At 51.9% G+C, this 24,030-nt stretch overlaps 1 protein-coding gene across 6 annotated transcripts in view; it reads right to left on the bottom strand.

Moving 5' to 3' along the window:
* The window catches only part of LOC116940085 (transcriptional enhancer factor TEF-1-like), a 114,210-nt gene that overhangs the window by 82,956 nt on the left and 7,224 nt on the right, over window positions 1–24,030 (bottom strand). For all 6 annotated transcript variants that reach the window (XM_032949408.2, XM_076065426.1, XM_032949407.2 and 3 more), the window contains exon 2: window positions 1,856–2,651. In XM_032949408.2, coding sequence (XP_032805299.1) covers window positions 1,856–2,093 — 238 coding nt within the window. In that variant the 5' untranslated portion in view covers window positions 2,094–2,651. The remainder of the gene's footprint in view (window positions 1–1,855; window positions 2,652–24,030) is intronic.

Below are 24,030 nucleotides of genomic sequence, written 5' to 3'. Positions count from 1 at the left end.
ACTCCAGCCGAGCAGCGTGTCGGAGAATAATCGGTGGGAATGTAAGCTCCGATACATCTTTAATCGTCTGTAACACCTGGTATGCCACAGGCAGCCTCCAATCATCCAATGCACGAACCAGGCTCAAAGACCTGCTTAGCTTCCGAGACTCTGAAGAGATCATCGGCAACAGACCTGCTTAGCTTCCGAGACTCTGAAGAGATCATCGGCAACATTTCTCGCCTAAACTCCTGGTGGGTTGACGCACAAGTCATTGTGACGAAAAGCGAATTAAAAACTGTCTCCAAGTCTCTTTAAGTAAAGGGAAATCGGCACAAGAACAAACTCCGCGCGCGTTACACGGGAGGCACAATAACCAAAAAACAATCCATGTGCAAACGTGATCAGTGTTGAAAAGATGACATTTTTCGGTCGAATTAAAAAGAAGTTAACTCGGAGATATCAAAACACATTTCACGATAACCCAAAGAAATGTACGTGTTGGAGAAACACCAACGGCGCGACGGGGTCATTAACTAAGATGGGTGACAACTCGGGATTTGACATCTCAGGTGGCGCCCGTAGCCAGAGGTGGATCTAGGACCCTCGCAGGTGAGTTCGGGGGCAGGGGAGGGGGCAGAAGTCCCAAGATCTACCCCCAAAACCACCCCGTCGCATTCATTAATCAACAAAACGTGACATGCATTTTCTCTGCGGAATATCAACAAAATACTAATTTGTGGGGTCTCAAGTAGCAGGGCTGGGGGGGGGTCGACAACTACCCCCGATCGCCCCCCCCCCCCCACCGATCATCCCTCCGTATACCCAGCACTGCTCTGGGTCTGTGGACCGAGACAGGCGCTCTGATCTCGTACATTTTTTGTTACGATTTTACTTAGCAGGCAAGGCCCACAGTGAGCTACAGTGAGGGAAAAAAGTATTTGATCCCCTGCTCATTTTGTACGTTTGCCCACTGACAAATAAATGATCAGTCTATAATTTGAATGGTAGGTTTATTTGAACAGTGAGAGACAGAATAACAACAACAAAATCCAGAAAAACGCATGTCAAAAATGTTATAAATTGATTTGCATTTTAATTAGGGAAATAAGTATTTGACCCCCTCTCAATCAGAAAGATTTCTGGCTCCCAGGTGTCTTTTATACAGGTAACAAGCTGAGATTAGGAGCACACTCTTAAAGGGAGTGCTCCTAATCTCAGCTTGTTACCTGTATAAAAGACACCTGTCCACAGAAGCAATCAATCAATCAGATTCCAAACTCTCCACCATGGCCAAGACCAAAGAGCTCTCCAAGGATGTCAGGGACAAGATTGTAGACCTACACAAGGCTGGAATGGGCTACAAGACCATTGCCAAGCAGCTTGGTGAGAAGGTGACAACAGTTGGTGCGATTATTCGCAAATGGAAGAAACACAAAAGAACTGTCAATCTCCCTCGGCCTGGGGCTCCATGCAAGATCTCACCTCGTGGAGTTCCAATGATCATGAGAACGGTGAGGAATCAGCCCAGAACTACACGGGAGGGTCTTGTATACCAGGTGAAGTAGTTAACATCTTGCCACCGTGGCGCCCAGGAAAGCCGAATGGAGTCTCAAGACTGGTTTTCACAATGAAGGGGGGGGGGGGGGGAGGTTGGTCGGGGCGATGTTGCTGCTGCTGTGCGATCTCAATCGATTACATTTGCAGTGTTAATTTTTCCAGCATTGAGGGAGATAACATTTCGCCACGACGGTGTACCGATGGAGGGCCGGGGGTCGGGCGGGGGAGGAGGGGGGGTAGGGAGGGGGGGGCAGCGGGGGGGGGGGACGGAAGGGTGGGGGACGGAAGGGGGGGGGCGCTCGGCGGCGTTCCTTACCGTACATCTTGCCCTCGTCGGACAGGATGATCTTCCTGCGCCCGCACGGCGGGTAGATGGCGAGCGCCTCCTGGAAGCTCTGCTCGATGTCCGGGGACCACACCCCCTCAGCGTCGTTGTCCAGCGGCTTGTCATTGGGCCCCCCGCTCCCCGCGCCGCCCCCACCCTCCGCGCCGCTGTCGTCCGCGTCCTCGTCCTCGCTCGAGCCCCCATCCCCGGGGGGGCCCTGGGGGGCCATCCCCCCCCCGCCCAGGAGGGAGTGGGGGTGGTGGTGGGGGGGCAGGCCCCCGCCACCGGGCCCCGGCCACTGAGAGGCTATGGTGCCGTTGGGGGGGTGGGGGGCTGTGTGTCGGGGAGAGGGGGGCAGGGGGTGTCGCGGTGGTTTGGTTGGAGACGTCGGTTGTTGTTGTTGTTTGTTGTCGTTGTTGTTGCTGTAGGGTGGCGTGTTTCTATTGTCGTGTTGCTCCCCGCGCCACCACCTCGTCGCCCCCCTGCCCCCTCTCGCCCGCCCTTTGTCTTCCGAGGGTTCGGAGAGATTCACTCACGGGCAGGGGTGCCCCCCCCCCCACACACTTCACACCACCCCCCCTCACCCCCCCCCCAATGCTTCCTCCGCTTTCACCGTGGCACAGCGTCAGTGGCAGCAGGCGCGGAGAGGTCGTGGCTGTGTGAGGTCACCGCGACCTCCCTCCCTCTCTCTCTCCCCCTCTCTCTCTTCGTCTCGCCTCTCTGTTCCTTCTCCCGATAGTTCTCTTGTTGAGACGAGGGGGGTCGCTTCGATCGGTTGAGAGGCGACCTGGATACACACACACGCACACAAACACAAAGACCCCCCCGTATAGCATTAACAGGATGTCAGGGCAAGTTCCGTTAGCGAGTAGCAGCACCTATGAAGGGTGGCATGGTGCACGAGGAGGTGGGTGGTCACACCCACGCCCGGCCGCCTTTGTCTCCCCAGTGGCGATGTTTACTACCAACAGCACCACGGTACACATGTTGAGGCCGAGTCGACCTAGGGGAGGGCCCAGGTCCGGTTCAGAGATTCGTCACCAGTGTTGGCTGTGGCTGTCTTCACAAAATACAAGAACGCAGTGACTACCTCTTTGCAATATTACGTTATTACTGCTCTAATTAAATTAAAGTTAAAACGTGGGACGTAAATAAAAGCGTTTCCATGAGAAAGTGTATTTAAACCGCGTTTAAAATAGGGTTTTGTTCTTGATTAATCTGTTGCTGAAAACATCTCTTGGTGGTTGTCAAGGAGGCCCCAACTCGTTGCTTTGGCCATCAAGAGGGGGGGGGAAGGCACCCCCCTGCCCCCCCCCACGCTTGTCACACGACTGCCTCTGTCTCTCTGTCACCCCCCGCTCACCCACTGCTCACCCCTCGATCTGTCTCACTCACCCCTCACTCACCCACCACTCACCCCCCTCTCTCTCACACTCTCGCTCACCCACTGCTCACCTTGCTGTCTCTCTCACTCACTCACTCACCCCTCTCTCACTCACCCACCACTCACCCATCTCTGTCTTTCTCTCTCACTCACTCACCCACCGCTCACCCCCCTCTCTCTCACACTCTCGCTCACCCACTGCTCACCTCGCTGTCTCTCTCACTCACCACTCACCCCTCTCTCTCTCTCACTCACCCACCACTCACCCCTCTCTGTCTTTCTCTCTCACTCACTCACCCACCGCTCACCCCCCTCTCTCTCACACTCTCGCTCACCCACTGCTCACCTCGCTGTCTCTCTCACTCACCACTCACCCCTCTCTCTCACTCACCCACCACTCACCCCTCTCTGTCTTTCTCTCTCACTCACTCACCCACCGCTCACCCCCCTCTCTCTCACACTCTCGCTCACCCACTGCTCACCTCGCTGTCTCTCTCACTCACCACTCACCCCTCTCTCTCTCTCACTCACCCACCACTCACCCCTCTCTGTCTTTCTCTCTCTCTCACTCACTCACCCACCCACCGCTCACCCCCCTCTCTCTCACACTCTCGCTCACCCACTGCTCACCTCGCTGTCTCTCTCACTCACCACTCACCCCTCTCTCTCACTCACCCACCACTCACCCCTCTCTGTCATTTCTCTCTCACTCACTCACCCACCGCTCACCCCCCTCTCTCTCTCACTCAACCACCACTCACCCCTCTCTGTATATCTCTCACTCACCTCTCTCTCTCACACTCACTCCTCGCTCACCCACCGCTCACCCCTCTGTCTCTCTATCTCTCTCTCACTCAGTCCTGGCTGATCCCCTCGTAATTTACTCCCACTCACCACCTCTCTACATCAAATGGAGAATCTGAGGAGAGTGGTAAAGGAGTGCGAAATCAAGTTGGGACATTTGTTGTGTTTTCGGTCAGATGAAATCAGCCCCCCCCCCCGCCCCCGAATATTCAACAACTTGGCCCGACATAAACTGGACATTTTTCTCTCTCAAAATAACCAAAACAATCACCTGAGCAGCTATTCCACTTAGCCATATTTCTCAACAACATCAAAATATATATATATTAAATAATCAACCAAATCGTTTGGTGGAAGGTTTTTTTTTTTTACGCAGGGAAACTACGGAGACAAGAAAAATGCTCATCCCTTCCCCCTGTCTCACCCGGCTTAGGCTCGCGTGCAAGTGCTAGCCCTTGCTCAATCCGCTGCTGGTTGAAGGCCTCCCTCAGGCGCGTGTTGCTCAACGCTTTCCCATTGCGATGCCGCATCCCACGCGGCTCAATGCGCGCCAGCTGATACCGCCGCTCCGTCTCCGCGACGGACGTCCTCACGGGCGCGATCCTTCTTTTGGCTGCCACTCCGTCGTTAGTCTCGACCGCCGACTCATCCATCACCCCGCTCCCTAGCCGCGAAGCGCGTCCTGCCCAAGCCATTCTTACTTTTTGCTGGCGTTTGGTCTCCAATCTCCAATCTTCTTTGCATTCCTCCTCTGTCCGCCTCTAATCGCAATGCCAAGGTGTCAATTGCCCCATGTTTCTTTGCACGCACTTTTTAAAAAAATGTTGTTGTCGTGTTCCTTCACAATAATCTTTCATCTTAACGGGGTCGTCGACATGATTCGCACACAAACACACGCACAAACACACACACAAACACACAAACACACACAAACACACACACACAAACAAAGAAAGAAGATCCCCCATATAGCCTTAACAGACTGTAGGGGCAAGTGCTGTTAGCGAGCACCTATGAAGGCCGGAACGGTACACGAGGGGGTGGGTGGCCAGCACCACGCCCGCCCGCCTTTGTCTCCACACACAAACACACACAAACAAACACACACACACACAAACACACACAAACAAACACACACACAAACAAACACACACAAAAACACACACACAAACAAACACACACAAACAAACACAAACAAACACACACACAAACACACACAAACAAACACACACACACACAAACACACACACACAAAGACACACAAACAAACACAAACACAAACAAACACACAAACACAAACAAACACACAAACACAAACACACACAAACACACACACACACAAACACACAAACAAACACGCACACACACAAACACACAAACAAACACACACACACAAACACACAAACAAACACACACACAAACAAACACACAAACACACACACACAAACAAAACACAAACACACACACAAACAAACACAAACAAACACACACACAAACAAACACAAACAAACACACACACAAAAACACCCTCCTTGCTTCTTGCTCCAATTGGCTGACGTGGGTTAATTGACGCTGAATGCTTGAACACGTGACGGCGAGGAGGGCCCAGCCGTCAACGTGAGCGCGACGGGACGGCTGCTGGGCGTGCACTTTAAATGTAAATAAAAGACAAAGGCCGCACCTCCCATCGGATAGCCTTAACAGGCTATTGGGACAAGTGCAGTTCGCGAGTAGCACCTATGAATGCCGACACGGCGCACGAGGAATGGGATGGGTGGCTAGCACCACGCGAGACCGCATACGTCTCCCCAGTACCGATTTTTAACACCGCACCAAATCCTCATTTGAGGCCGTGTTGAGCTCGGGAAGTGGCCAGGGCCGGTTCAGGCATTCATCGCCGATGTTGGCTTTGAGCCGGATTCGAAATCAGGTGACCGGGTTCGAACTCGGGCCACCGGGTTCGTAGCACACTGCGCAAACCACGGCGACACCATTCCCCTTTAAGTACAAGCACAGATAAATGCGTGTCTGAATGTGAGTTCACTTGAGGGAGGAGGCCCAAGGACCGCTTCAGATATTCGCCTCGTACACACAAAGACAAAAAGCCCCCCCCCCCCGTATAGCCTTACGATGCTGCTGAGGGCAAGTGCAGTTTGACGAGCAGCGCCTACGAAGGCCGGCACGGCGCACGAGAGGGCGGTTTGGCCAGCACCAAGCAAAGGCCGTCTTTGTCTCCCTCGCCCCAGGGCCGTTCTTTTCATTTAAAGCCGAGTCGACCCGTGGGAGGGCCAGCACGTAACACAGCGCGCTAACCACTACATTACCGCTTCTCACACGTGCATAGAATGTATTTACAGCTTATATAGAACACGCATTTATAATTTTTCGCTTACAGCACTTGCCCCATCAGTCTGTGAATGCTATAAGGAAAATCGTTGTGTTTATGTGTGTGTGTTTTAGTGTGGAGCGGTGGGGCAGTGGTTAGCGCACTGCACTACGAACCCTGGCCACCCGAGTTCGATTCCGGCTCACCACCAACATCAACGACTCAACAATCTGGGAGGCACGCCGTGCCGGCCTTCGGTGCTGATCGCTGACAGCACTTGCCCCATCAGCCAAGCAGGAGCTACACGGGGGATCTTTGTCTATTTTAGTCCTGTATCTCGCTGTAAAGCTTGTTTAATCACCACTCGTCCGCTGAGCATAAACTAAAGTAAATAATTTACCAAAGTTCGCGACCCTTTACTTCATTAAAGGTTGCGAGGTCTCAGTGGGGGCGGGTACGTTGATGGGGAGGGGGAGAGTTCTAAACAAGACTGAGCAGACGACGCCGTGACGAGTCTAGTTTCATGACAGTTCCATTCATCGATTGGCGCGAGTAACGCCGGGTTCGATTTGTCGTCGATGATGGACGCAATGGATTCACGTGACCCCTGCAGCCACTAGAGGCGCTACCATTCGCTGCGGGTTAGTATTAAAAAATGAACGCTTGGATGAAATCGCCGGAGTTTAAATTCCCGGAGCTCGCACGACGATTGCTATTCGCTTTTTGCTTGTTCGAAAAAAGTGCAAATTATTTTACGCTGGCGGTGACTCGGAGAGGCCTTCATCCAGCAGTGGACTGACCGTGGCTTAACGATGATGTTGATTTTAAGTTGATTTAATCTATTCATTCACGCACGATTCGATGCACGCACCACGAGTTGTTCTAAACATACGGTGTCTGCTATAGCGACCCACCACCCCCCCAAAAAAAATATTGTGAAAAAGAGCTTTATAGCTCATCGGATTCCTCCAGCACGAATAAATATTCTTATTCTGAAATGAAGACAACTGGTCCCCCCGGGGGCTCCAGCTGCCCCCCTCAATCGCCCCCCCCCACCCCACTCCCCGCCCCCACCAGCATATTTACTAAGGATGCAAAACACACAGAGATTGTATATGGCCACGACTTTTCGTGAACGCGACGTGACTCGGGCATTCGTTTCCACGTCGCATACTCCCCCGTGTGTGCTTCGTGTTATAATTTATCAGTGCGTGTTGGCGTTACAAGGGCGTTCGTTTGTTTCACGTCGCGTATTATCGCGTCCTGTCACCGCAACGTGTCCACGACGAACCGTGCGTGGAAAACGAGTGCGAAATCAAGTTGGGGCATTTGTTGTGTTTATTCAACAATTTGGCGCGAAATAAATTGGGACATTTTTTTCTCTCTCAAATTAACCAAAACAATCACCTCAGCAGCCATTCCACTTAGCCATATTTCTCCACAACAACAACAAAATCTATTAAATAATCAACCAAATCGTTTGGTGGAATGTTTTTTGAACACAGGGAGACTACGACGTCCCTCGCTCACGTGCGGGAAGAGATTCGCCGCACGGTATCCATGCCGTGGTGGGATCCAATTCGCGGGTCAAGGGCACCGCTGGATGAGCGCTTCTCTAAACTCAACAGCAACCCCCTTTCCGTAATGAGGCGAGGATCAATCAGAGAGGTCAACGACCATCAGACAGGTCAACGACAATCAGACAGGTCAACGACCATCAGACAGGTCAGCGACCATCAGAGAGTTCAACGACAATCATAGAGGTCATGGACCATCAGAGAGGTCAACGACAATCAGAGAGGTCAGCAACCATCAGACAGGTCAACGACCATCAGATAGGTCAGCGACCATCAGACAGGTCATGGACCATCAGACAGGTCAACGACCATCAGACAGGTCATGGACCATCAGACAGGTCAACGACAATCAGACAGGTCAGCGACAATCAGACAAGTCAACGACAATCAGAGAGGTCATGGACCATCAGACAGGTCAGCGACCATCAGACAGGTCATGGACCATCAGACAGGTCAACGACCATCAGACAGGTCATGGACCATCAGACAGGTCAACGACCATCAGACAGGTCATGGACCACTAGACAGGTCAACGACAATCAGACAGGTCAGCGACAATCAGAGAGGTCATGGACCATCAGACAGGTCAGCGACCATCAGACAGGTCATGGATCATCAGACAGGTCATGGACCATCAGACAGGTCAACGACCATCAGACAGGTTATGGACCATCAGACAGGTCAACGACAATCAGACAGGTCAGCGACAATCTTCCCCGGCGGCGTGAAGAAGATAAAGATAGCGCGGCCTCTCCTCTGCCGTCTCCGAGAGGGGTCTCGAGGAGGGTCTTTGCGTGTTGGGATTTGAGGGAGGAGCTTAGTGGGGGGCTTGGTGGGGGAGAGGGGGATTGGTAGGGGGGGACTGTGGGGCGTGGGTGAGGAGGCGGGAGACGCGGTTCTCACGCTGCCTCTGACACGGATCTCTCATCGGCCGGCTCTGAGCGCGTGCGGGAAACGGGAGGGGGAGGGGTTGAGTGGGTGAGGGGGGGATGAGCCATTGTGACGCCCGGCTAAACCCGCGGACACGCCTCCCCCCCCACAACCCCATTCCCACATCCTCCTTACCTCCTTAATCTCACCACGTCCTCCTCCTCCATCTCTCTTCTCTACCCCCTCCCACGCGCCCCATCCGCTCTCACCTCCTCTCTCCACCACTTCCCTCCATCTCATTCTTCCCTCCCACCTCCTCCTATTTTTCCAAAACCTCAAACCTCCTCTCGCCTGATCCTCCCTTTCCACAGCCTCCCTTTAAAGTCACCTCATCTCCCCACTCGCACCACTCCTCGCCCCCTCCTCCTCCTCCTCCCCATCCCCCTCCACTCACATTCCTCCCATCCACCTCTTCGCACCACCTTCTTCTCACCTCATCTCTGTTGCCGTAGTGGTGCATGGATAGTCCCTTTTGGGGCTCTCCGTAAACCAAGCACGTGCAACCGCGTGTCAATAAAACGGCCGGCAATCGACGTTGCGTCGAACCCCAACAATGGGTTCGAAACGCGTGGCGGGTCTCACACGGACGGCGTCTTATCGGCGAAAGTGACGCAACCTCTGAAAACTTTAGCGAAGAACGCCGATCTAAGGAATGACGTGAAGGAGCGCTCACGTTGAAATTGAACGTCGCACGCGGTGACGTGGGGTTGGAGCGGTGGCACGGCGGTTAGCGGCGTCGCACTTGCAACCCGGCGCTCCGGGGGGTCAAAGTTCACAGGCCACGGCTAACGTCGGTGGCAAGCGATTTCAGAACCGGTCCTCGGGGACCAGCGTGGTGAAGTATGGTTAAGGGGTCAGGGGTCGGGGGGAGGGGTGAATGTGGTGACTGGACTCTACTTTTAAACTATGAAGACAGCGCAGCCAGACAGACAAAATATAAAGATCCCCCGTGTAGTCCACATGGGCTGTTGGGGCAAGTGCTGTTAGCGAGCACATTAAGGCCAGAACGGCACACGAATGGTTGATGTAGCCGGCACCACGCCCGGCCGCCTTTGTCTCCAATGGGATGTTTACACACTGATACAGCTATTCGTTTGAGGCTGAGTCGATCTAGGAGGGGCCCAGGACCGGTTCAGATAATCGTCACCGGTGTTGGCCGTGAGCGGGAATCGAACTCCGGTCGCTGGGTTCGTAGCGCAGCGCGCTGACCGCTACACTACCGCTCCCCACGTAGACACACACACAGAGACACACACGTAGACACATACACACGTAGACACACACACACACACGTAGACACACACACACAGAGACACACACGTAGACACACACACAAGTAGACACACACACACGTAGACACACACACACGTAGACACACACAGAGACACACACGTAGACACACACACAAGTAGACACACACACAAGTAGACACACACACGTAAACACACACACACGTAGACACACACACGTAGACACACACTCACACGTACAACAACAACCGCCATTCGCCACTAAGTGGCGGTGACGTCACCACGACGCTTGTGCCAGGCTATGTGCACCCCGAGGTCACGCGAAGTGTCGAACGCCCGCCGGCAGGAGGTCACGGGGCAGACCCAGGTGCCACGGGTCGACTGACTGAGATGACTGGCTGATGCACCACCTGTGCCCCCTACTGTGCCTGCTGTGCTTTAGCCACCCGGCGCTCCGCTCCTTGTTGTGAGCGTCGCTCCTGCGCCCTCCGTTGTTGTTGGAGGGCGACTGCCTCCAACTGCCCAGTAGCATCCTTCACGAGCCTCCTCCACAGAGGCCGATCTTGACACCGCTGGTACCAGTCATCGGCAAGTCCACTCAGCTCCACGTCCTCCTGTACCACGTCACTCTAGCCCGTGCCGCGCCCGCTTAGCCCCCTCAATCCGGCCGAACAAAAGCTGTTTCGGCATGCGGTGGCTGGGCATGCGGGCTACATGACCCAGCCATCGCAGCCTTCCCCGCCGGAGGAGCTCACCGATGGGACCTTGCCCAGATCTTTCAAGGATTTTTGAGCTCCTCACACAATCCAGTCTGGTTAAACCCAGGATGGATCGTAGGCAGGCCAGCCTAAATGTACACACACACGTAGACACACAAGTACACACACACACACGTAGACACACACACGTAGACACACAAGTACACACACACACGCACACGTAGACACACGCACACGTAGGCACACACACACGTAGACACACACGTAGACACACACACACGTAGACACACACGTAGACACACACACACACACGTAGACACACACACGTAGACACACACACGTAGACACACACACACGTAGACACACACACACGTAGACACACACACGTACACACACACACACGGCACCATTCATCCCTGCACAGAGCAGTTCAGATTAAGGGTTGCTTTTTTTTGTTGCAATGGCGACACGAGTAACCATGGAGACCACATGATGATTTTGATGATCGTTACTGTACGACTATTCTTGTTGGATTAACACCACATGTTTCAAGTATTGATACTTTTGACATCCCAGTGCCGAGTGATATGTGAACTGAACACCCCCCCCCTACCAAGACAACCCCGCACGGCTAACATCAGTGGCACGTTGTGTCGGAACCAGTTGGCTTGGTTGGGAAGTTGAGATTGTGATCTGGGATGTTGGACTCATTTCTTTATTTTTTGTAACTGCTGTTGTTGGTTGTGCTTTTTTGGTTTGGTGCCATTTGTGTATGCATTTGTTGGTTTTGTTTGGTAGTCGTATTTTCATTTGCTTGGGAGTGGCTATATCCTCATAATGAATGTACAACGTTATGGGACGCTATCACGAAGAATTACGCTATATAAAATGAAAGTATTATTAACTCAATCAATTTTTTTTTCGATTTAAAGCTTTCGTGACTGCAGGGATTCATCTTCTTGGTTCTTTTGGTAAAGTCACCACGTAGAATGGAAATAAAATAATGAAAATAAAACATAATAAAATAAAATTCTCACGACGTTTCGGCCACAACACAAGTAGCCTTCTTCAGGTGAAGGAACAGAACTGTCGGGACGACAGCGCTTCAATGAACACTGCTAAGCTTGGCAGCGTCTTTTAAGCTGGGTGGGAGGAGCAGAGCGCCTTGCCATATAGTACCCGGGCGTCTACAAACTAAGTTGCCTCTGTGGTAGCAGCTACATTGGAGAAACCAAACGACATGTCTCGGACCGCATCCGTGAACATAAAGCAGACTTGAAACACGGTAGAACGAACTCCTCCGCCGTGGCAGATCACTGTTATAATTCAGTGGGCTCACATGACATTGACTTCTCCAAGACGGAGGTTCTCTGCAAGCCATCCGGCTACCATGAGAGATTCGTTCATGAGGCCATCCACATATACAAACACAGAGACAATTTCAACCGAGAAGATGGATTATGGCTTAGTGACCATTGGAAAGACGTTATAAACCATTTCGGTTCTTGATTTATTGTATTTTACGGTAACTTTCAGACCGCAGTCCATTCGCTGGCACTGCCTCTAAATACCTTTCACACGACGGTCAATGGTATGGTTTATAGCATGTTGTATAATAATAAATAGTATAACAGTGTAATGTTTAACATAATTCATAAGGCAATATATAGTATTGTAATTGTATAGTGAATATACAGCAGTGTGGTATACAGTAGGGTTGGTAGAATAATACATAGTGTAATATTACAAGTCTAATATTTTATAGTCTAAAGTATAGGGTAGTGTATAGTAACGCATTGTATAATTCAAGGGTGGGGTTTGTCTATGGCAGTGTATATTACGGTGTATAAATTTCGATTTAAAGCTTTCGTGACTGCAATGATTCATCTTCTTTGGTTCTTTCGATAAAGTCACGTAGAATGAGAATAAAATATCAATTTATTATTTTACGGTGTATAGTCGTGTAATGTAGAAAAAAGTTTAGTTGGAGACATCAATATAATGCATAATGTTAAAGCTTACATTGGGCTGTGTATACGATATTATACAATGTAGTTTAGATTGGAAGGTATAATATTGTAATGTATAGTAGTCTAGTGTATAGCATTGTTGTAACGCAACACAGGACAGAGCAGCGCATCGTGGCTGTTTCTCCCCCCTCCTCCGTTCCGAGCATAGATGGCCTCGTCCGTCTGAACAAAGCTCGTCGCTTTCCGTGGTGCTAACGTTGAAAAGAAAAAAGAAACCGCCACCTTTTTTTCGACATAGAATTGTAATGTATAACGACTTATTGTTAGTAGCTCAGCTGATTGGAGAGTATATTTAGTTTATTGATAACATTGATGTAGTTTATATTTTAGTTTTTTTATCAGTTTACTATATGGTATTCATTATATAGTGTAGTGTATACCCAGTTACTTTATGTTAATAGCTCAACTTATTGAAGAATATATTGAGTACATTTATTATATTGATGTAGTTTATACTTAGTTCTTTCACATCGGCTTATTGTATGATACTTTGGTAGTTGCAGTTCTTTAGCGTCAATATACTAAATGCCTCTGTCGATATGTAAACTCTGACTTTAACATAGCTACTTTCGTGACCAGTTACATGTTAATCCCTTACACTAACATCATGCTAATCTCCCAGTTACATGCTAATTTCTGACTTTAACACCCTGCTAATCCAACACATTAACACAGCTACTTCAATGCTAAATTCTTCTGTTGATATGTAAACTCTCCTTTGTCAAGGCGCTCTGCTCCTCCCACCCAGCTTAAAAGACGCTGCCAAGCTTAGCAGTGTTCATTGAAGCGCTGTCATCCCAACAGTTCTGTTCCTTCACCTGAAGAAGGCTACTTGTGTTGTGGCTGAAACGTCGTGAGAATTGTATTTTATTATGTTTTATTTTTATTATTTTATTTCCATTCTACGTGACTTAACTCAATCCATGTACACCTATGGATCTATGTAAGTCTATGGGCCTCTAGATAAGTATATGGGTCTCTAGATAAGTCTATGGGTCACTATGTGAGTCTGTGGGTCTCTATGTGCGTCTATTGGTCTCTTTATAAGTATATGGGTCTCTATGCGAGTCCATGGGTCTCTATGTAAATCCGTGGGTCTCTATGTGAGTCTGTGGGTCTCTATGTGAGTCCATGGGTCTCTATGCGAGTCTATGGGCCTCTATGCGAGTCCATGGGTCTCTATGTGAGTCTATGGGTCTCTATGCGAGTCCATGGGTCTCTATGTGAGTCCATGGGTCTCTATGTGAGTCCAAGGGTCTCTATGCGAGTCCATGGGTCTCTATGTGAGTCCATGGGTCTCTATGCGAGTCTATGCGTTTGTACACGAGCCACTTGTGACCGGCCCTGAGACCATCAACTCTACAAGACAACACGACTGCAGAACCCGTTTTAAATCAACCGCGGACCAAGAACGGGGATTCAAACTTATGCCTCTCAACGGTGGCGGCTCAATGGTCTGTGGACACTTGAACCTTTCTCTCTCTGTAACTCTCTTTTTTACGATCAGAGGAAACAAGAAGATGCTCGGTGGTCGGCACTTTGCTTCGTTCATCATTTTGGTTTTTTTAATGCTTTGCTTTATGTATCCCCCCCCCCTTTTTAAATGAAAGATTTAACCAAAGATTTCTCGCTCTGCTCTCCTGGAGAAGCGAGAAGGGGGAGAGAGATGCCAGGGGGGAGACGGAGGAAGAAGAGGAGAGGCGAGAGGAGAGTGAGGGAGACGGAGGAGGGAGAGGGAGGGGAGACGGAGGAGGGAGTGAGAGGGGGAGACGGAGGAGGGAGTGAGAGGGGGAGACGGAGGAGAGAGTGAGAGGGGGAGGAGGGAGTGAGAGGGGGAGATGGAGGAAGGAGTGAGAGGGGAGAGGGGGAGACGGAGGAGGGAGTGAGAGGGGGAGACGGAGGAGGGAGTGGGAGGGGAGAGGGGGAGACGGAGGAGGGAGTGGGAGGGAGAGACGGAGGAGGGAGAGGGGAAGGCGGAGGAGGGAGAGACGGAGGAGGGAGTGAGGGGGGAGACGGAGGAGGGAGTGAGAGGGGGAGACGGAGGAGAGAGTGAGAGGGGGAGGGGGGAGTGAGAGGGGGAGATGGAGGAAGGAGTGAGAGGGGAGAGGGGAAGACGGAGGAGGGAGTGAGAGGGGGAGACGGAGGAGGGAGTGAGAGGGGGAGACGGAGGAGAGAGTGAGAGGGGGAGACGGAGGAGGGAGTGAGAAGGGAGACGGAGGAGGGAGTGAGAGGGGGAGGGGGGAGTGAGAGGGGGAGATGGAGGAAGGAGTGAGAGGGGAGAGGGGGAGACGGAGGAGGGAGTGAGAGGGGGAGACGGAGGAGGGAGTGAGAGGGGAGACGGAGGAGGGAGTGAGAGGGGGGAGTAAGAGGGGGAGATGGAGGAAGGAGTGAGAGGGGAGAGGGGGAGACGGAGGAGGGAGTGAGAGGGGGAGGAGGGAGTGAGAGGGGGAGACGGAGGAGGGAGTGAGAGGGGAGACGGAGGAGGGAGTGGGAGGGGGAGACGGAGGAGGGAGTGAGAGGGGAGACGGAGGAGGGAGTGAGAGGGGAGACGGAGGAGGGAGTGAGAGGGGGAGACGGAGGAGGGAGTGAGAGGGGGAGACGGAGGAGGGAGTGGGAGGGGGAGACGGAGGAGGGAGTGAGAGGGGAGACGGAGGAGGGAGTGAGAGGGGAGACGGAGGAGGGAGTGAGAGGGGGAGACGGAGGAGGGAGTGAGAGGGGGAGGGGGAGACGGAGGAGGGAGTGAGAGGGGGAGACGGAGGAGAGAGTGAGAGGGGGAGACGGAGGAGGGAGTGAGAGGGGAGACGGAGGAGGGAGTGAGAGGGGGAGACGGAGGAGGGAGTGAGAGGGGGAGACGGAGGAGGGAGTGAGAGGGGAGACGGAGGAGGGAGTGAGAGGGGAGACGGAGGAGGGAGTGAGAGGGGGAGACGGAGGAGGGAGTGGGAGGGGGAGACGGAGGAGGGAGTGAGAGGGGAGACGGAGGAGGGAGTGAGAGGGGAGACGGAGGAGGGAGTGAGAGGGGGAGACGGAGGAGGGAGTGAGAGGGGGAGGGGGAGACGGAGGAGGGAGTGAGAGGGGGAGACGGAGGAGAGAGTGAGAGGGGGAGTGAGAGGAGGGAGTGGGAGGGAGAGACGGAGGAGGGAGTGGGAGGGAGAGGGGGAGTGATGCTTTACACAGGAAATCGTTGAGGCGTGAATAACCTGGGGCTACGACCAAGGCGGATGTGTGGCGAGGAACCCGCGGCGGTGGCGGCTGGGGGCGGGAGAGAGTTGGGGTGAGGCGATGGTGAACACCGTGCTAACGATGCATCAATTATAGTCCATTCTTGTTCAGTTAAGCAGTGCAACTTTGTTTTACACCCGGAACTTTGTTGCTCAACTTCGACTGTTGCGTGACATCCCTCGTGAATGCAAGTCACGTGCTTTTGTTTCGGAGCAAAGTTGCACCGTAAAAGAGACATTTTAAGTCATCACTGGCCGTGTCTTTTTAAGCAATTTAAAGGGGGATAAGGCCCAAAAAGGCCCGATCCCGAGCCCTCCCTCCCCATTTGCCTAAGCGTTCTAGCCTACAAAGGTCACTCGATCCCGGCAAAGAATCTAGGCAAGGCAATGCGCATGCTTGGCCTATAAGTAATTAAATAAAAAAATGTAGTTTACAAAGAAGTAAATAAGTTCAACATTTAGGAGCGTGTAAGCCAAGTAACTAGGGCGAAAGTGTAATCTACTTTTAATAAAGACAAAAGTTGGCTTAAAAATATCGACCATCACATTTAAACTCTCCACCATGTTTAATATTGCCAATGACGACCTACGTCATCGAATCCAGCCAATCATCATCACTGCAATTACCGCAACTTCAATTGTCGAAGCAACTTTACTTCAATTGTCGAAGCAACTTTACGTCAACTGTCGTGCAACTTTACGTCAACTGTCGGAGCAACTTTACGTCAACTGTCGGAGCAACTTTCAATTGTTGGAGCAACTTTACGTCAACTGTCGGAGCAACTTTACGTCTACTATCAGAGCTTCAACTGTCGGAGAAACTTACGTTAAATTGTCGGAGCAACTTTCACTGTCGGAGAAACTTTAATTCAACTGTCGGAGCAACACGCGCAATGAAAACGATGCTGCAGCAGCAACAAAACAATCGCAAACATTTGGAGCGGCTTAACTTTAGCTTTGCAGGCCTCGCTGGAGTTTAAAAATCGATTGCTCGGTATTAAAACTTCATCCAAAAAAAGTTTCCTCTTACGGTAACCGTCGGAATACCTCGATAATTTTAAGAAGATACATAATCATTAATGGACATATACGAATGTTTCCACGTAGGCTGTCAGAATGAAAGCGACGATACGACACAGACGGAATCGTTTAAAGATTATATCGAGTATATACGGCGAACGAGATGGGACAAACGAGATAGAACAAAATATAATACAAGCGAGTTGGTACAAACGAGACCAACAGCACTGACTTAGAGGTTTCCAAACGACACGAAAACGCGTATAAAGTACAGTCTCTGAGGTCACCATAAAAACAAATGCAAAAGGACAGCAAGTGATACAGACAACTAGATCGATAATACAGGTATTATGGATGATATTGGTGGCGAAAGCCTTCGTGTTCAACGAACTGTAGATCGGTTTCGTCCTTATTAGGTCTCATCATGAGCCAATGCACTCACTGCTGGGAAGTCTGCATCTGGGAAGCGTACACGCGAAGCCCCCACTTTTACAAACGAGGCTATTAAACTATTTACTATAATTTTACCAGGCAAAGAGCTATATAGCTCTTTTTCACAATAGACCTGGCCACAAATGATGGCTCAACGAAGTGGCTTATCACGTGGAAATGTATCGCAGCCAAATACTCTAAACGCGTGACGTCGATTCTAAATGTGGAGGGAAAACCGGAGAACCTGGAGACATCCACGCGACCATGAGAGAGAGAGACACAAACTCCAAATATACAGCAGCAGGCATCGTCAGGGTCTGGAACGAACCCACGACCTCCTGCACACCAGGTGCGGTAGTTAACATCTCCTAGCCACCGTGCTGATGATGATGAGAGAGACACACAAACTCCAAATATACAGCAGCAGGCATCGTCAGGGTCTGGAACGAACCCACGACCTCTTGCATACCAGGCGAGGTAGTTAACATCTAGCCACCGTGATGATGAGAGAGAGAGACACGACCTCTTGCATACCAGGCGAGGTAGTTCACATCTCCTAGCCACCGTGACGATGATGAGAGAGACACGCAAACTCCAAATATACAGCAGGAGGCATCGTCAGGGTCTGGAACGAACCCACGACCTCCTGCACACCAGGTGCGGTAGTTGACATCTCCTAGCCACCGTGCTGATGATGAGAGAGACACACAAACTCCAAATATACAGCAGGAGGCATCGTCAGGGTCTGGAACAAACCCACGACCTCCTGCATACCAGGTGCGGTAGTTGACATCTCCTAGCCACCTCGGCACCCTACAGACCTAAGCATAACACAGCCTGATGTGACGATGGTTGGTACAGACGAGATCGGGGCACAGACGAGATGGTTGGTACAGGCGAGAACGGTGGTACAGACGAGACGGTGTGAGATTATTCACCATGTAGCACATGGTGAATAAAATCGATTCTTTACTAATTCGTTTTTGTTGACAATCTTATTTACAGTTTGAGAATTATTCAGCTCTGACTAATTAACTTGTTTCCTCCATTTCTCTATCGGTATTGTAAATGCGCAGTCGGCCTCTTGTGCTGAGACTCCGACACTCCAATTTATCGCAGCGAGAAGCGAGCCCACCTTGCAGAACGGCCTCGGAAGATAACGCCACACAACTCCTTCAGAGGTGTCCCAATATATTCACACCCCGCACCTCCGATTAGCACGGTTGGCTACGTACGGTGCGAAAGAAGATCAACGTACGTACAGCTGTCTCTTAATACCCCGTGACTCGTATACCACTGCTATGGAGGGGAAATACAATACTTGGTCAGACTGCGTTGGCAGTGATGCACAAATAACAAAGGCAACACAGTTCCGTCGGTATGTATGTGTATTATGGGCGACGTTTTGGACGATGGGCCCTCCTTGCAGACATTGGTGAACAAAACTGAGTGCCATCAACTCGCTGCTGCACTCGAGATGCCGGTTTCACCACCGGTGGCTGAGAGCCGGAATTGAACTCGGGCTGTCTGCGGCAGCGGCTCGCTGTGTGGCGGGACAACGGCCGTGATGAATCCCCCCGAGGGCATCGGGACATTTCGAGCTTTAAGAATCTGAGTATGCTAACGTTTCGAACAATGACCCCTTTTTCAGAGTAAGTAAGTAGGAACGTTCGATACACTCTTATGAAAGTCCAGTCCACGTAATGCGCATCCACTAAATCACCCAGAATGAGATACTGTAGTTAGATCTCCATGATAGAGGTTTTTTTTGGGTTAGATCGCGTAAATATATAGATGTGTCGTAAAGCCCGCCGCCACCCGACACAGCCAATTGGTAAGGTTTGTCACGGGTTTAACGACGCGTATATTTACGCGATCTAACCCAATAAAACCTGTATTATGGATATTAGTCAGATCTCGTACGCTAAGCAGGCTTGAGCTTGAAAAAGTGTTTGGATGGGCGACCACCGTGCATCGAAAAACGGGTGTTTGTAGGCTGCGAGGCTACGTGTTCAGTAGAGGGCAACATCAATTGTTGTACTGCACTACGAGCTTACGCTTCCACGTATTTTGCTCCCCACCTTCAACTCGCCCACACTGACCACGTCACGGCGTGGGGAGGCCGCCGCCATCCAGCAGTGGATCGACTCGACGGACTTCTTCACAATTCCGGCTAATCGCCTGATGAAGCTGGTTGTTGTAATCAGCAGCGAAACGTCGGACTCGAATTGTAAATGTGGGTTCACTCTCCAACGCACCGGTGTGCTGAAGTAGTACCTAATTGGCACGTTTTGTTTACATGGCAAACCTTATTAATTGGCTGTGTCGGGTGGTGGCGGGTTTAACGACACATTTATATATTTCCACGATCTAACCCCAGTCCCCCCCAAACCCTTTATTATTAAAAACCCTTTACGCGCGTGTTACTCGTATGCCGTAGTGAGTTGTCCGTTAAACGTCCGATTGTTACCACACGGCCTTCAATCAATTGGAGGCGTCTGCCCGCTAATTAACTTGTGTAAGCGTGCATCACCGTCCGTCCTGTGCCACGTTACGCTATCCGCTCGGCCACTGTGAAGGGCAAACGGAGAGCGAAAATAAGTTGTGTTGTGCTGCACGTGAGTCCGATTGTCAGGCGGATCGGTGGTGCAGCGGTTAGCGCTACGCTGCGCTGCGGACCCGGCGAGCCGAGTTGGATTCCCGCTCACGGCCAACACCGGTGACGATTATTTGCAAGCGGTCCTGGGCCTCCCCTAGGTAGACTCAGCCTCAAATGAGTACACGGTGCGGTGTGTAAACATCGCCACTCGGGAGACAAAGGCGGTCGCGGGCCTGGTGCTGGCCACCCAGCCCCTCGTGTGCCGTTCCGGCCTTCATGGATGCGACTCGCTAACAGCACTTGCCCCAACAGTCTCTTAAGGCTACACGGGGGGTGTTTGTCTTTGTAGGTATGGGGGGGGGGAGGGAGTTAGTGTCGCAGTTAGCGTGCTGCGCCACTAACTCAGCGACCGGAATTCGATTCCTACTCGCGACCAAATAATAATAATAAGAGGTCAGCACACTTCAGAGGTCAGCACACCGCTCAATGAACCCGGCAACCTTGAGTTCGACGTTTTGGCCACGGCTCACACCAGCCAGCCAGTGATACCCGAACCAACCCACCTGCCGGACCAGCACTTTCACGCTTTAATTTGAGTTCCCGGTAGCAACTGGGGCGACGACAAAAGCGGCCCAGTGAGGTGGTGAGAGCTCAGCAAAGAGCACGAGGCTCTACAGCCTCCTCCCCCTTGTACGAGATCTGTGTCAGGAGGCGTGGGCAAAGGAACGTTTGGAAGTCACTCGATCGCTTTCGTGTGCTCCCAAAATATAAATAAAAAGTTCGCCGATCAAATGTCGGATCGAAATAGAGTCGACGCCATCAGAAAACATCAAAATGTCGCAGCGGCGATCACAGCGGGCCGCTCGACTACATCCTCTGATGCAAAGATCCCCCGTGTAGCCTCCATAGACTGTGAGGGGCAAGTGCTGTTAGCCAGTAGCACCGACTGAAGGCCGGCACGGCACACACGAGGTGGGTGGGTGGCCAGCACCGCGCCGGGCCGCCTTTGTCTCCCAAGTAGCGATGTTTACTACACACCTCGCCCGGTACTCATTTGAAGCCCAGGATCGGTTCAGTTAATCGTCACCGTTGGTGGCCGTGAGTGGGAATGGAACTCGGGTCGCCGGGTTCGTAGCGCAGCGCGCTAACCAGTGCGCCACCGCTCCCCATACGAGCGTATAAAGACAAAGATCCTCCGTATAGCCTGTAACAATGTTGGGCCAAGTGCTGTTAGCGAGCGCCTGTGAAGGCCGACACGGCACACGAGAGGGTGGCTGGCCAACACCACGCCAGGCCGCCTTTGTCTCCCCAGTGACGATGTTTACAAATCCCACTAGGTACTAATTTCGAGGCCGAGTCGACCTAGGGGAGGCCCAGAACCGCTTCAGATAATCGTCACCGGTGTTGGCCGTGAGCGGGAATTGAAGCCGGGTCGCCAGGTTCGTAGCGCAGAATAGAGCTAACCGCTCCCCACACAAGCGTACACAAGCGTACACACGCGGACACAACTGGAAGCATGTACTCAGACTTGCACAAACTCACAAAGACGCGAACATACAACGAACAGACACAGACACACACTTCGACGCCGTTGTATACAACGCCTACACACGCCCACCCTTGGATACGATCATACACACTCGCGGTTATACAAAGGACAAACATCTCCCCCAGTTAGACATGGACTGAATTCTACTTCAAGCTGTCGCGGGGCGAGTTTTCTGCGGGTTCTCCGGTTTCATTGCACACGAGGCACGTGCAACCCTCGTCACAACCCTCGTCACAGCCCTCGTCACAGCCCTCGTCACAACCATTGTCACAACTCTCGTCCCAACCATTGTCACAACCCTCTTCACAAACCTCTTCACAACTCTCGTCACAACCATTGTCACAAACCTCTTCACAACTCTCGTCACAACCATTGTCACAACCCTCGTCACAAACCTCTTCACAACCCTCGTCACAACTCTCGTCACAACCCTCGTCACAACCCTCTTCACAACCCTCTTCACAACTCTCGTCACAACCCTCTTCACAACTCTCGTCACAACCCTCGTCACAACCCTCGTCACAACCCTAGTCACAACCATTGTCACAACCCACGTCACAACCCACGTCACAACCCTCGTCACAACCCTCGTCACAACCTTCGTCACAACCTTCGTCACAACCCTCGTCACAAACCTCTTCACAACCCTAGTCACAACCATTGTCACAACCCACGTCACAACCCTCGTCACAACCCTCGTCACAACCTTCGTCACAACCCTCGTCACAACCCTCGTCACCGCGAGAGAAATTTGGCCCCACGTGGACCACTCTCCTGGGTAAAGCGTCTCGAGGCTCCGTGGTGCCGCCGTGGCCATCACTGACCAAGGTGGTGCTGTCGTGGCCATCACTGACCAAGGTGGTGCTGTCGTGGCCATCACTGACCAAGGTGGTGCTGTCGTGGCCATCACTGACCAAGGTGGTGCTGTCGTGGCCATCACTGACCAAGGTGGTGCTGTCGTGGCCATCACTGACCAAGGTGGTGCTGTCGTGGCCATCACTGACCAAGGTGGTGCTGTCGTGGCCATCACTGACCAAGGTGGTGCTGTCGTGGTCATCACTGACCAAGGTGGTGCTGTCGTGGCCATCACTGACCAAGGTGGTGCTGTCGTGACCATCATTGACCAAGGTGGTGCCGCCGTGGCCATCACTGACCAAAGTGGTGCTGTCGTGGCCATCACTGACCAAGGTGATGCCGCCGTGACCATCACTGACCAAGGTGGTGCTGCCGTGGTCATCACTGACCAAGGTGGTGCTGTCGTGGTCATCACTGACCAAGGTGGTGCTGTCGTAGCCATCACTGACGAAGGTGGTGGTGCCGTGACCATCACTGACCACGGTGGTGCCGCCGTGACCATCACTGACCAAGGTGGTGCTGTCGTGGTCATCACTGACCAAGGTGGTGCCGCCGTGACCATCACTGACCAAGGTGGTGCTGCCGTGGTCATCACTGACCAAGGTGGTGCTGCCGTGGTCATCACTGACCAAGGTGGTGCTGCCGTGGTCATCACTGACCAAGGTGGTGCCGCCGTGGCCATCACTGACCAAGGTGGTGCCGCCGTGGCCATCACTGACCAAGGTGGTGCCGCCGTGGCCATCATTGACCAAGGGCGTTGTTACGAAGTTAGCGACCACCTCACGCTGTCGCAGGGGGGGGGGGGGGGTCAGCAACCTGCGGCTCTTTGCGGCCTGCAGTGCGGCTCTTCAAATATTGAGGAGGGTGTTTTTTGTTTGTTTACAGAGTTGCAAACAAAAATTTGCCTCTTGTTATTTTGGTCGCCGACCCCTGACCATGGGGGAGTCCAGTTCACCACCAGAGTCTAGTTCACCACGAGAGTCTAGTTCACCAAAGAGAGTCCAGTTCACCACGGAAGTTGGGTTCACCATGGGTAGGGATGGGCAATCTGCGGCTCTGGAGCTGCATGCGGCTCATCATCAAGGACCGCTCGGTGACAGTTATTTACTAAGCACCACCACCGTCTCGTTTTCATCACAGTGCATTGTGGCTCTTGTAAGATTGAGTTGTTCTTTTACCGAATTCGACAAAGACGCCTCTCCTTGTTATTTTGATGACTGATCCCTCCGCTATCAAAATTAACGAGGCACAGCATATATCAGTGACGCTGCTGCAAGCTGAAGTTCTTTTTTCGCACCATAAGTAGCCAACTGTGCTAATGAATGCCATGGTCTTTTGAATTTTTTTTTACATTGGCCCACTTAATAATTGAATACACGCATAAATTAACTGAATTAAATTCCATCAATTTTCCTCTCCACTGCTGGATGAAGGCCCCCCCTTGAACACCATATCCCAGTCCCCCGTGGGGGG

The sequence above is a fragment of the Petromyzon marinus genome, chromosome 7 (genome assembly GCF_048934315.1).
Source record: "Petromyzon marinus isolate PM22_M1 ecotype Great Lakes invasive population chromosome 7, UKy_Petmar_22M1.pri1.0, whole genome shotgun sequence".
In the NCBI taxonomy this organism is placed as follows: domain Eukaryota; kingdom Metazoa; phylum Chordata; class Hyperoartia; order Petromyzontiformes; family Petromyzontidae; genus Petromyzon; species Petromyzon marinus.
The sequence above is the reverse complement of the archived record's forward strand: the minus strand, read 5'-3'. Positions and strand labels throughout refer to the sequence as shown.